We start from the raw sequence: 14,589 nt of genomic DNA on the forward strand, positions 1-14,589 counted from the left end.
TTTCTAATCTGGATGACTTTTATTTCATTTTGTTGCAGAAGGAGTGGGAAAGAGAATCTCAAGCAGACTCCCCACTGCGGAGCCCACTGCAGGGCTTGATCTCACAACCCTGAGATGGTGACCCTACCCAAAATCAAGAGTCGGATGTTCAACCGACTGAGCCACCCAGGAGTCCCTGTCCTTTATTCTATTAAAATAATGTATTATGTTAATTTTTTAAAATGTTAAACATTAAAGCAACCTTGTAGTCCCACTCTGTCATTGGGTTTTTAATTATTATAATTATAAATAGATTCTTTTTTAAACACTGAAAAGTAGAAAAAAATTTTTAAAAACTGAAAAGTAGGGGGGCACCTGGGTGGTTCAGTCCATTAAGTGTCTGCCTTCAGCTCAGGTCGTGATTCCAGGGTCCTGGGATTGAGCCCCACGTCAGGCTCCCTGCTCAGTGGGGAGTCGGCTTCTCTCTCTCCCTCTGCCTCTACCCCACTGCGTTGGGCTTGCTCTCTCTCTCTCTCTCAAATAAATAAAGAAAATCTTAAAAAAAAAAAAAACAACCATTGAATCATCACAACCTGAACACAGAATTCTTGGGTCTGATTCTTTGGGATACAGATGCATGAAAAGATACATAAGTAACCCAACAAATTAACTGAGTATGTTTCACTAGTTTCTATTAGTGGATGAGAAAACAAATGTAAGTGGGTACACAAATACCTTGAATGTAAAATGACACATGTTGAGTGCTATATACTTCATTACGGGACTGTAGCATGAAAACTACTCCTCTAGGACCCTGCTCCAGAAAAAACAAGCAGCTGTGTCGTCTGCCCACATTCTAGGCTGTTTTGTATCTTGGTGACTGCTCATGCTGCCCATTTTGCCCCAAATTTTCTTCCCATCTTTCTTTCACTATTTTTTTTTCTTATTATTCCTGGAAGGTCATATATCAATATATATTATTAGTGGTTTTAATTTCTTCCCCTTTTATCTTCCCCTTTTCTTTTGTTTATATTATATTCTAACTTTCCTACATTAAATATATGTTGCTTTTGTAATAGAAACAAACATTACTAAAAAAAAAGAGTCCACCTGGGGGTCCGCAAGAGCTGTGTCTGGAGTGCCCAAGGAGCTAGGTGCCAGAATGTCGGAAGCAGGGCCTGTGACTTGAGACAAAGCAGTGCACTGGGGCATCACAGGTACCAATGGCTCCTCCTTTGCACTCTTCCATTGTCTTATTTTTATTTTTTTTAAGATTTTATTTCTAAGTAATCCCTACACCCGATATGGGGCTCAAACTCACAACCCCAAGGTCAAGTGTCGCATGCTCTTCCAACTGAGGCAGCCGGGTGCCCCTCTTCCATTGTCTTAAACAACAGCTCAGGGTTTCTGTTACATAAAATTTAGATAATGCAAACTAGTGTATTGACAGAAAGGGATGGAGAAAGGTGGTGAAGGAGGGAGGGATTCCAAGATATACTTTGAGGCTGTTGGAATATTTTCATTATTTGGATTGTGGAGATGACTTCACAGGTGTGTACATATTCAAAGCTCATCTTACACTTAAATATATATAGTTTATATGATGTCAATTATACATCAATAATGTTGTAAAAAAAGTTCTCCTGAGGGACAGTAATACTTAGGGTGCTTTAAGTTCCAACTTAAAAAAAATTCAAGTGGCATAAACAATTAAGGAAAATTTCTTGCCTCAGTATAACTGAAATATCTAGATGTAAGCTTCAGGCATGGTTTGATCAGAGCACCCCCTCCACATGTCCGTGAGCCACTCTGCTCACTTCCTGATGTTGGCTTCATCCTTACACAAGTTTTCTTTCTGGTAGCCAAATGGCTGCAGCAGTTGTAAGCTTCACATTCATATAGCACACCTTCCAGGAGAATAGATAGGTTTCCTTCCTCCACTCACTGAACCCAAATCTCCAGTCTTACCACGATTGAATCAACTAAGCTTTGTATGTCCATAAATCTGTCACCATGGCAAGGGCCTGGGCAGTAGTTAACCCCAGTCTAAATATATGACTACTAACCAGTGAAGGAAGAGTGGAATGAATGATAGAGAAACAACCCACTGAAATGCTAGCTATGGGTTGGCAAATCAGTATGGAATGGTCAACATGAGGAAAGTCAAGATTGGATTGAGAGCTCCTGGCTGGCTCAGTGGGTAGACTCTTGATCTCAGGCTGCTGAGTTCAAGCTCCATGTTGGGCATGGAGCCTACTTAAAAAAAAAATAGCTATGCAAATCTCATCACTCCATAGGATATGTATGCCACCCTGCCTAGGAATGAATGAACCTTCTAACTTATGTCATTTTTCCCTTAACTTTTTTTTTTAACTGAGGTATCCTTTACATATACAATTCAATTATATCATTTAAAACTGACAATACCTAACATATTCAGAGGTAGTATGGTTGTCTGTGAGTCCTCTGTCATTATTTATGCTCCCTGTGAGAGTAAATTCTCAGTTTGTAGAGATGATATTTCTATTTTTCTGATACAACTACATACACAGAGGTTGTTTATTAATTGCTTTGGGATGATGATTTAATGAAGATGAAAATGATAAGATACCAATCACTTTAATCAGTTTAAATAAATATAAATTTGGAGTAAATTTTGGAGGTTGGATTTGGGGAGGAGGGAAAGTCTAAAATTGGTATTTCTTAATAATGTCTTCTAAAAGCGGTGAGAATCTCCTAGGCATTCTTACCTCCTGCTGCTTATTGTTATCATCATACCCAACATGAGCAGTATATCTGTTGTTTATGCCTACCCAGCACCCTTTTTTTCTGGAAACAGCACCTATCTCTCCCATTCCAGAAACCACTGGTCTCCCCTTCTCAGAGCTCTTGCCTCAGACCTGAGGGAGTGAGTGGGCACAAGACTCAGGCATGGCCAATCAATTCAACATCCGCCTGACGCATGTGACCTGAGCTGGGCCAATGGGAACTTCGCCAGGACCCTCACTCAGAGTCCAGAAAGGAAGCACTCTCTCTCAGCTGAGATTTTAAGGCTGGTTGAATGCAAGCTTGCCAGCCATGAGCCCTCTTTACCATGACATGGTGACCCCTTATGTGTGAATGAAGCCAACTCAGAGGGACACCAAGCCAAGAATGGAGATGGATTCCTGATGGCATGGTTTGAGCATATGAATCCAGTTAGAGCTATACCCTACTCTTTTTGGTTATGTGAGCCAATAAATCTCCTTTATACTTAATCCAATTTGAATTCAGTTTCAAAACTTGCAACTCAAAAAGCTTTGACTAATAGCACCACCATTATAATGGTTATCTGCAGCACTACCCCTTCTTCCTGGAGCCAGAAGCAAAAGTCCACTTCCTGAAGCAGAACCTCAGATGACTGCGACAGTCAACTGAGTGAATACCCACAGGAAGTCCAGGGTGGCAGTGTGGGGTGTGGTGGTTGAGTGGGAGGCTTGGAGGTGCTTTTAGGGCAGAGGAAACACACACGCAGATAGCTACCATTGAGACACAGGCTCTACCTGCCTATTCCTGGAGCACTCATCTGTCTTCTCTCCCAGCTCCAGCTTCAAATACTTTGATAGACACAGATTTTTATTTAAAGATTTTATTTATTTATTTGAGAGAAAGAGAAAGAGAGGGAGCATAAGCAAGGGGAGCTGCAGGCAGAGGGAGAGGGAGAAGCTGACCCCCTGCTGAGCAGGCAGCCTGATGAGGGTCTCTATCCCAGGATCCTGAGATCATGACCTGAGCCAAAGGCAGACCCTTAACCAATTGAGCCACCCAGGAGTCCCTTGTTAGACACAGATTAAAATCACTCTACTGGGTGCTTTGCAGGCACCCTGAGCCAATCAGGTTTAAAGTTTCCTATTTGCTATTAAAGTTTCATATTTGCATGCAATCATTCCTTTAAACAGCCCAGGCTTTAAAATAATAATGCAATTCCAAGCTCTTGTCCCAGGGCCTACTCAGTTTTGTGGGTGCAAATATTGCCACTGAAAATGGTCCAAAAATGTTATCCAAGTTTTCTGGCAAAAGTAGGGCCAGAAACTCAGGGAGAGAATCAGACTCTTTCACTCACTGTATTAGGTTAGGAGTAGTAAAAAGGGAAACAACAAACCCATTTCTTGTCAATCAAGACCATAAGCTCCACAAGTGCAGAGATTATGTTTCTTTCTGTTTATCATTGCATTTTTTTCTCATTTTCAAGTTTATACTCTTTTTGTTTTTCAAAAAGGAAATAAACAGGCATATATATTTGTGAGTACAGAAAAGAAACCATTTTGCTAGGGAATGGTTTTCTAATAATATCTATATAAGAGGCTAAAGCTGTAAACATTTACCATGTCGGTATTGAGAAGCTATGCAGAGTATTACCATGTGGGGTCACGATTGCACAGAGGTCCATGTGTCCCCTCACTAAACAGGCATGACTCCACATTCTGAGCTCCCGTCGTGGGTCTCCCTAGGAACTCTGCTGCACACAATGTAAAGATAAAACCTGACACTCTTTATTTTTTTAAAACCTAACACTCTTTAAAAAAAAAATCAAATCTTGGGGCGCCTGGGTGGCTCAGTCGTTAAGCGTCTGCCTTCGACTCAGGTCATGATCCCAGGGTCCTGGGATCAAGTCCCACATCAGGCTCCCTGCTCAGCGGGAAGCCTGCTTCTCTCTCTCCCTCTTCCTGCCGCTTTGCCTACTTGTGCTCTCTCTCTGTCAAATAAATAAATAAAATCTTAAAAAAAAAAACCTTTATAAAGAAAAAAACAAAACCTAACACTCTTGGGGGAGAATGAGATCTAAAAGGAACAATAATTTTTCAAAATAACCTGGAAAACATCAGGATGAGATGTTTCCATCAAGGAGGGCATTCTGGAAGCTCCTTTTTAAGTCATAGCACCTAACCATAAATCCTCAGGTGACAAGGTCAATCCTGGACGACCCAGCGGAAGGTTGTCTTTTTGCCATTAGAAGTTAGTTTTTGCCTCTGGTTTTCCAACGATCAAATCAAATCCCAGTTTCCCAGGGGTTTTTGTGCCATCAACCGCCTCTCCAATCTGCATTCTTAATAGTCTTTTTTTTCTGAGATTTTCTTTCTTTCTTTCTTTCTTTATTAGAGAGCAAGAGAGAGAGAAACAGCATGAGAGGGGAGAGGGTCAGAGGGAGAAGCAGGCTCCCCACTGAGCCGGGAGCCTGATGCAGGGCTCGATCCTAGGACTCCGGGATCATGACCTGAGCCGAAGGCAGTCGCTTAACCAACTGAGCCACCCAGGCGCCCCTCTAAATAGTCTTTTGATTCATTTCTGCACAAAGCATTTTTGAATTTATCAGTGAGATACTTGATGAATTTCTCTTTAAAGCTTTTACGTTCACCAAAGTGATCCAGTGGGAAGCTGCCCGTGTCTGGTGCTGTGGCTGGAAGCTCTCGTACCCAAAATTCATGGCTGTTGACCTCATTGTATTTTTTTTTAATTAAACTCTATCCCTCACATGGGGCTCGAACTCACAACCCTAAGATCAAGAGTCACATGCTGTACCAACTAAGCCAGCCAGGCGCCCTATCCTTGTATTTGTAGTACCTGATGTAATAACATGATGCCCAGAAAAGGTAGTTGTTGAATGACTGGCCAAATACAAAAATGAACAAGCATGAAAAGTTTGGAAAGGAGGGCGCCTGGGTGGTTGAGTCAGTGAAGTGTCTGCCTTCAGCTCAGGTTATGGTTCCAGGGTCTTGGGATCGAGCCCCGTGTCGGGCTCCCTGCTCAGTGGGGAGTCTGCTTCTCCCTCTACCCTTCCCTTCTGCTTGTGCTTTCTCTCTCTCTCTCTCAAATAAATAAATAAAATCTTAAGAAAGAAAGAAAGAAAGAAAGAAAGAAAGAAAGAAAGAAAGAAAGAAAGAAGAAAGAAAGAAAGAAAGAAAGAAAGAAAAGGAAAGAAAAAGAAAGAAAGAAAGGAAGGAAGGAAGGGAGGAAGGAAGGAAGAAGGAAGGAAAGAAAGAAAGAAAAAGAAAAAAAGAAAAGCTTGGAAAGGAAAGACCAAGTGATGATCTCAGGGCCAGGATCAAATAATTACCTCTGAGTTATCCAGCCCTAGCTTTTGTACTGAAGCAGAGTACCTCGAAAGGGCCCCTTTTCCCTTATGAATCTTCTGCAGTCTTAACAGACATTCATGATTTCTTCCTGCCCAGTGTCCACTCCCTTTTTCTACGAGGTCCCCAATTTCCTTTTGGAAAATCACCTCTCTTCATTTCGCACCCTCTTTTTGGGAGGGTGAATTTTGGAAAGCAGCTCTCACCATGAAAGGGTGCCCCCCTTCAGCCCCTACACATATGGACCCATGTGACCTAAACTCAGCCAATCAGATGCTCTCTCCTGGGACTTTAACTCTTGGGCAAGTGACCCAAGATGGTAAATGTGGTTGGAGCTCATTTCTTTTGGTGGTGGTATACTCATCAGAGAGTTTCTGCCATAAACCCTCCTGAGGCCCTTGCTGCCCAGCCTTCTGGAGAACCTCTTACTCCTGACTTTGTCTAAGCCCAGTCCTCCAGCCTTCAGCCACGTCACTGAGCTGCTAATAACCTTCCAATGAAAGAACTCGCATCCATGCAATCAAGACCCCTGATGGAGCAGACTGCCTGCTCCTCTGGCTAAATAGCCTGCTTTCTCTCACTTCATTTCTCTTCCTAGGCAGTCTTGCATGGCTCTTTAAAAATGCTATACTGGGGGTGCCTGGCTGGCTCAGTTGATAAAGCAGGCAACTCTTGATCTCAGGGTCGTGAGTTCAAGCCCCACGTTGGCCGTAGAGTTTACTTAAAAAAATTTTTTTTAATGCTATATTGGAAGGCTCCTCCTTCAATACTCCTTCCAAGTGATTGTTACTTGTTCTATTCATGACCATGTTCTAGCTCCTTGCAGCAGACAATGATAGGGCTGTCCTTTCTTCTCTGCAGCAATTCCTCCTTCTGTGTGACTGATTCCTCACCTCCAGCAGCTTGACCTTGTGCTTTGACCACCATGGATTGGGTGAGCATTAGACATCTCACCCTAAGCTAAGGCCAATCAGATCTCTCTTTCCTGGGAGTTTATAAATTTGACCTAAGGAATATGAAAGTAGTAGGTGGCTGAAAGCTAAGCCTCACAAGTGGGTCGGTGCTAGGAGGATGGCCTATAATTGTCTGTTGCCAAGGTTTGGGATTTTTGAGTCCCCACGCTTCCCTATCTTGAGGAGCATTGCAATAATTTTGCCTTTCTTGATAAAGTTTTCTAATATTGACCTATGTTAGCTGCAATCACAAGAATCTTTTTTTTTAATTTTAAAAGATTTTATTTATTTATTTGACAGAGAGAGACACAGCGAGAGAGGGAACACAAGCAGAGGGAGTAGGAGAGGGAGAAGCAGGCTTCCCACTGAGCAGAGAGCCCAATGCGGGGCTCGATCCAGGACCCTGGGATCATGACCTGAGCTGAAGGCAGATGCTTAACTGACTGAGCCACCCAGGCGCCCCCAATCACAAGAATCTTAACACAGTCTCCATATGATAGAAGGCTCCTTGGAGGCAGGGCCAGATTTTCATTCATTTGTCCATGTGTTATTCATCAGACATTTATTATTTACTATGTGCTAGGTGCTAGGAACCCAAAGGTGAACTAGACAATCCCCTGACCTCAAGGAGCTTGTTCTCTGTCTAGTTGGGGGTATAAGTATATTCATTCATTCATTCCTTCATTCATTTGACAAATAATTCATATCCTCAACAAATGATTGCCAGCACGTATTAACTATTATGTGACAGGCTCTGGTACTGAGTGGTTTTCTTTTTTCATTCTTACAACAACCCTTTGAGATATGTTTCATTTTACAGACGAAGGAACTGAGTCACAGTGAAGGAAGTCAAGCAGCTTTGCCAAAGTCACAAGGCTTTTAAATGCTCGAGCTGAGTCTCCAATTCTGTGTGACCATGGAGCTCTTGCTCTGAACCACTCTGTAATCTCACAATCAAAAAAAAAAAAAAAAAAGAATCCCAAAGTAATGTGACACAAGCTTGCTAACACAGGTGGTATAAAGCTTACAGTGAAGAAAGAGACTAATTTTGTGAGGCGGTTGGAATTCAAGAAAGGTTTTACAGTTGAAATGGTTTGAGCAATCTTGAAGGAAGACTTGTAACCCCAGTGCCTAGCCCAGAACTTTGCATGTGAACTCAGTAAAATGGTGATGAGGTGGCTTATGCATCTGGAAGGAGCTGTTTTCCCGTTTGCATGGAGCCTGGGGTGTTACCTACTGCCTTCTGCGGCATCCCTTTTGTGATTTAGCAATGGTGTGCAAGGTTATCAGATCATTTGTGTAATATATCACTGATGCTCACAAAAACCCTGTGAGGTAAGTAGTACAGGTATTAATTTTGTAAGATGGGTGAGGAAACCAAGACTGATGTTGCATGACTCATCTAAGACCACACGTGGTGAGTAAGTGGCAGAACAAGACAAGGACCTGTGTCCTGCCCTCCAGAGAGAGGGACTGGCTAACAGGATTCCTCTAATCTAGTCACAGTCTTCACTCTTAGGCTCTAATTTAAGGCTTTGCGTTTTCCAGCCTCTGTACATGAGCTTCTGAAGGTTCCCTCTCCTGGGAACACCCTCCCCTTACCTCTCATCCCCAGTTCTGCAAATACTGCTCATCCTTCAAGATTAAGCTCATCTGGGCGCCTGGGTGGCTCAGTTGGTTAAGCGACTGCCTTTGGCTCAGGTCATGATCCTGGAGTCCCAGGATCGAGTCCCGCATTGGGCTCCCTGCTGCTCAGTGGGGAGTCTGCTTCTCCCTCTGACCCTCCCCCCTCTCATGTGCTCTCTCTCTCTCTCATTCTTGCTCTTTCAAATAAATAAATAAATAAAATCTTTAAAAAAAAAAGATTAAGCTCATCCCACATCTTCTTCCCAAGTCTTTTCCAAATTCCAAATTGGAAAGCTTCAATTAAATCCCTTAGCCCTGCTTCCAACCAGATTCCTGCCCTAAAAAAGTTTTTATATGGAAAGTCTAGACTTGTCACTGTAGTCCAGCCTTCCTCATCAGAACTCCAGCCTTCTGTAGGCCTTTTATTGCTGTTTGTGTTATACACGTACACCTTTTCTCTCCCTAGAATGTAAGCACCACGTGGTGCAAGCCACATGTTTTTCTTTTAGCCTTATACTTCTATCACAAACTTATGTTCTTTAGGATCATAGTGCTTACTGACTCAAAGAAGATATCTGCTCTGTCCACCTGCTGTTAGATTGTTCAGCTCCTAAACCAGGAAAAACTGATAGTTGTCAATCTCTTTCCTAAAGAACTAAATTCCTTATGGGTAACCAAAAGTCTCTTGTTATGATGTAGATCCATTTCCTTTCTAACTCCTATGGGAAGATAGAACTCAAGGGGTGCAAAATAGTATTTATTATGCTCCTACCATGGGCCAGGCATTATGATAGGTGTACAATGTTTTATTAACGTATTTCTTGCAATGAGCCTATGAGACAGAAAGTATTAACTCTATTTTAGAGAATTTGGCTCCCAAAATGGCTAAATACTCAAGGCTTAGCTTTCAGTTATAGGCAGAGTTGGAATGAGACCAGGTTTCCTGACTCTTAAGGAGGTACTCTTTAAAGGAAATTGTACAGAAAACCCAGATTAGGGGCAGATGTGAAGGGCAAAGAGACATCTGAATTATTAAGAAATGCGTTAATGTACGCAGCATATTGAAAAATGGTGAGAGAATGCTAAAAATGCTAAAAATGCTATCCTATAGATACCCATATAGGAATTCGCTGATTTTAAATCAAGGAGCCCTGTCTCCGCCTGGGATTCACATCCCAGAACTTCCCCGGGGGCAAAGGCAGAGACGCCGCCACCTGTCCAAGAGAACCCGGGAACCTGCTCTGGACACTGCGGCTCAGCCCCCTTCCTTTCCTCATATTCTAATTGGCCTACTTCTTCCTGGGCCCCGCCTCCTCTGCGTGGACCAAGAAGCCGCCAAACCCTACCCAGGCCCCTCCTCGACACCCGCGAGCCGCCTTTGCTGTCGCCCGTGATTGGCCAGACAGCAGCATGGGGTCCGCCTCCTCCTCCTCCAGATGGCCAGCAGTCCTCAGGCTCGTGTCCCTCCTGTCCGGCCCCGCCCCGTTTCCCCTTGGCCGCCAGGCCTTGGGCGAGCCACCGCCTCCGCGGGAGTGGGCCCCGCCCCTTGTGACTGCCAGGCCGGTAATTGGCGGCGGCGTGCAGCCATTTCCGGTTTCGGGGAGGTGGGTGGTGTGCGGAGCGCCCCTGGAGCTGCCGCCGCCTGGGCTGCCGCCTACAGAACCTGCCTTGCGCCTGGTGCTGTCGGGACGATGCGGCCGGGGCCCGGAGGCTGCTGCTGCCGTCGCCCGGTGAGGGCGAACGGCTGCGTGGCGAACGGGGAAGTGAGGAACGGGTACGTGAGGAGCAGCGCTGCTGTCGCCGCAGCCGCCGCCGGCCAGGTATGGTGGGACCGGGCGGCCGGGCTGAGCCGGAGGTGGCGGGCCGGGACCCCGTGAGCTGAGCCTGTGCGGACCCGGCAGAGGGGGCGGCCGGGCGGGGCGAGGTCGCGGTGACCGTCCGCGGGGGCGGGCGCCGGGCACGGCTCAGGTGTGCTGGCGGCGGTGTCCGGGCGCTGACCGGGCCTGCCCCAAGCGGGAGGCTCAAGGGCGGCGTAGGGGCTCCCTCGTGTCTCCGCGTCTGAGGTCTTCCTCCTTTCCTTCCGAGGTTTGGGCTTTGGCTCAAAGTCCGAATACCTTCCTCCCCCTGATCTGGCCAGAAGTATGGGCTGGCCCCCCGGGGAAGCAGGGAGTGACCCCGCGGACCCCGGGAGGATCCACTCGAGGGCTCTTGGTTCTTTCTCTTGAGGCTCCCTCCTCATGTCCTCGAGGTGGTTGCTTCCTCTTAAGAGTCCTGAAACCCTCCAAGGAAAACAGCCCTCGGGGTCCTCAGGAGGCAAAAAAAGTTAGGACGTGGTACCAGGCGGAAACACACCCAAGTCTCTTCCTACCACGTACCTACCCCCTTCTGCAAACAAGGCACTGGACCACACATCTGGCAGTGAACCTGGGCTGGTGCCTCACTAGCATTATGCTCTTACCCTGTGGTAAGACCCCATCCCGGGCTCCAGGTTGAGTTAGGTGGGCCCTGTGAGCAAGAGTGCGATCGCACAAGGGGCTTGTTGAACCCAGATGGTGACTTGTGATGAGTCTCCATAGGAGTTAACCAAGGCTGAATCACCAACCAAGTCCAGGGAGTTCTGCAATATTTTGAAAAAGTTTTGGATTGAAGACAGTAATTAGTAACGGCCTTCCAGTTCTCTGGATTGACAGATTCTCCTGAAATGTATTTTTAAAGACGAGCTGGTTAAAAAGACTGAAAGATCAGTATTGCTGGAAGAGTGTTGTGAAATTTGCAATTGACTTTCATACTTATAAATCCCGTTTAGATATTAAGGAAAACGTTTTCTTGCCCCAAAGTCATCTGTTCCCAATAGCAGTAGTGTGACTATTGTGATTTAATTTGGCTTTAATATAGATTTTTAGCAGCCTCCTCCCCCAGTCAGTAGTTGGGATAGATAGGCCTGTTACTGTTTGGTGTGAAACAGAAAATAAAGCATTCCTCCGAGTCATGTTGACATAGCAAGGCTATGAGAGTTGGGAAAACACATAAAAGAGCCTTGACCTCCCCTGAAGGTGGAAGGCACCATAATGCACATATTCCAAAGATTTATCTTCATTTTTGGCTGTGTAAGGGTTTTTTTTTTTAGCAACATAAATGGTTAATAAGACAAAATTGCGGTGGTAGAGAATGTAACAGAGAAACCTGACGGATGGGAGTCAGAAAATACTTTGCAGATGGAATGGATTATGATTTTTTAAGAGGGAAAAGGAAGTCAAGAGAAAGTTGTTCAGAGGCGTTTTGTGTTTAGGTGCTCTTTTCACTTAACGTAGGAGTTATGTTCTGATTTAATAATAAATTTCTCCCATAGTCTCTAATAATCTAGCATTTGTAGGTATGATATTTCTTCAGAGGTTGCCCACCAAGAGTAAAATGAAGACATATCAAGTTGCTAAAGTGAAATTTAAAAATCTGTATGACTCTAACATCTGGCTTTTTCTAGTATATTTTAGTGAAAAATTCCACTCAAGGCACTACGGTGGCATCTGGAAGACTGGTCTACTGGAATGCCTGAAAAAAGTGGTTAGGGCTCCAGTATCCCTTCTAGAAAACCCTTTGTCACAAGTGTTTTTATTTTTTTATTTTTTAAAGATTTTATTTATTTATTTGACAGAGAGAGAGAGCACAAGTAGGCAGAGAGGCAGGCAGAGAGAGAGGGAGAAGCAGGCTATCCACTGAGCAGGGAGCCCGACGTGGGGCTCGATCCCAGGACTCTGGGATCATGACCTGAGCTGAAGGCAGCCGCTTAACGGACCGAGCCACCCAGGCGCCCCTTTGTCACAAGTGTTTTTAAAACAAAAACTTTAGGGATATAGGTTTGTACATGAATATGAGGAATATTATCTATTAGTTTTTGTTTTTTCTTAAGCAAAAGAGAGGCTTTTGGTAACTTCATGGGAGCAAGAGTTTCTTTAAAATAATTTAAATTGTCTTTGTTTCAATTAAAGTGATAGTGCACCAACCCCTATTTATTTCCCCCTACTTTCTGGGGGAAATGTTGCCAATTATGCCATAAAAATACACATAAGATGTTAAGTGTGCAGGTGTGTGTCATCTTTTAAGTAAAATATAAATTTAGAGTTTTTAAACCCGGGATATACATTCATTTCCTCACATATCCCAACATTTGTCTTTTAATGAACAGGAGAGAAGTTAGAAACTTCTAGGATTCTTTTACACTCTCAAGAGTTTCAGTGTTTGAAGGGATGAATATATGTGCTTGCCCTTTGTTAGATTTGGGTTTAGAGTTTGAGTAAATAGATCCTGTGGTAGAAAGGGCATATAAAACAAACGTTTCTGTTTGTTTTTGTTTTCTGATTTTTTTCTCCAATTATTTTCTTATTGTGGTAAAACACATAAAATTTACCATCTTATCCATTTGTAAGCATACAATTAAGTGGCATTAAATGCATTCCTCATGTTGTGCAACCATCACCACCATCCACTGCCATAACTTTTTTCATCTTGCAGAACTGAAACTCTGTACCCATTAAATAGTAACTCCCCATTCTCTCCTCCCAGTCCTTGGCAACGACCATTCTGCTTTCTTTCTCTATGAATTTGACTGCTGTAAGTACCTCAGATAAATGAAATCATACTATATTTTTCTTTTTGTGTCTGGCTTATTTCGTGTAGCATAATGTCCTCATGGTTCATCCATGTAGCAGTGTGTATCAGAATTTCCTCCTCCCCCCCTTTTTTTAAGATTTTATTTATTAGAGAGAGAGAGAAAACAAGGGATCATGAGCAGGGGGGCAGGGACAGAGGCAGAGGGAGAAGCAGACTCCCGCTGAGCAGGGAGCCCAGTGTGGGATTCTATCTCACGACCCTGGGATCATGACCTGAGCTGAAGGCAAATGCTTAACCGACTGAGCCACCCAAGTGCCCCAAAATTTCCTTCCTTTTTAAGGCTGAATAATATTCCATTGCAACATACCACATTTTGCTTAGCTATTTATTTGTCATTGGACACTTGGGTTGCTTTCAGGTTTTAGGTATTGTGAATAATGCTGCTTTGAACATGGGTGTACAAGTATCTCTTCAAGACCCTGCTTTCAGTTTTCTTGGATATATACCCAGAAGTGGAATTGCTGGATCACATGATAATTCTATTTTTAATTTTTTGAGGAAATGCCACATTGTTTTCCACAGCAGCTACACCATTTTACATTCCCATCAACAGTGCACAAGGCTTCCTATTTCTCCACATCCTCACCAACAATTGTTATTTTCTGTTTGTTTGGGGTTTTTTTTGCATAGTAGCTGTGAGATAATAGGGGGAAAGTATGCATATATGTTTCTGCTTCTAGTTCCTGCCACAGAACTCCTAAAACTTGTGTAATTTCCTAAGTGATAGGAATACTAGGAGCATCTTTTGTTCTAATATTTAGTCTTTGACCCTTATTCCTGACAGAGAGTTCCTAAATCCCTTGGAATATCCCTGGTGATAGGTGTGTCTTTTGTTCTAATGAGGTGACTCTGGGTGGGCTCCTGGATGGGGGCTGCTCACCCGAAAGACCAAGCCATGATTAGAAGCTTGGAATTTTCAGCCCCTCCCCACATTCTCCAGAGAGGGGGTTAAGGGGCAGGAAATGGAGTTAATGATCGCTCAGGTCGATGTGGTGAAGCTTCCATAAAAATCCCCAAAGTACCAGGTTGAGAGAGCTTCCGGGTTGCTGAACATGTGGAGGTGCTAGGAGAGTGGCGTGCCCCTTCCCACACACCTTCCGCTCTGTGCACCTCTTCCACCTGGATGTTCATCTGTATCCTTTATTGTATCTTTTTATAATAAACTAGGAAACAGTAGGTAAACAGTTTTCCTGAGTTCCCTGAGCCATTGTAGCAAATTATCAACCAGAGGAGGAAGTGGTGGGAACCTGATT

General features: G+C 44.0%; 1 protein-coding gene and 1 pseudogene across 1 annotated transcript in view; one reads left to right on the plus strand and one right to left on the minus strand.

Moving 5' to 3' along the window:
* Positions 1-4,968: 4,968 nt before the first annotated feature.
* LOC114198393 (cytochrome c oxidase assembly protein COX19 pseudogene) lies at positions 4,969-5,446 on the minus strand (annotated as a pseudogene).
* A 4,807-nt stretch (positions 5,447-10,253) lies between these two features.
* SPTLC2 (serine palmitoyltransferase long chain base subunit 2) overlaps positions 10,254-14,589 on the plus strand; it is a 101,479-nt gene continuing 97,143 nt past the window's right edge. Inside the window, exon 1 of the mRNA XM_028097752.2 lies at positions 10,254-10,488. Within this exon, the coding sequence (XP_027953553.1) occupies positions 10,360-10,488 (129 nt within the window). The 5' untranslated portion in view covers positions 10,254-10,359. The remainder of the gene's footprint in view (positions 10,489-14,589) is intronic.

Source organism: Eumetopias jubatus, unplaced genomic scaffold (genome assembly GCF_037043125.1).
Source record: "Eumetopias jubatus isolate StellerSeaLion01/CBP00866 unplaced genomic scaffold, mEumJub1_p1.0 scaffold_7, whole genome shotgun sequence".
Taxonomy (NCBI): Eukaryota; Metazoa; Chordata; class Mammalia; order Carnivora; family Otariidae; genus Eumetopias; species Eumetopias jubatus.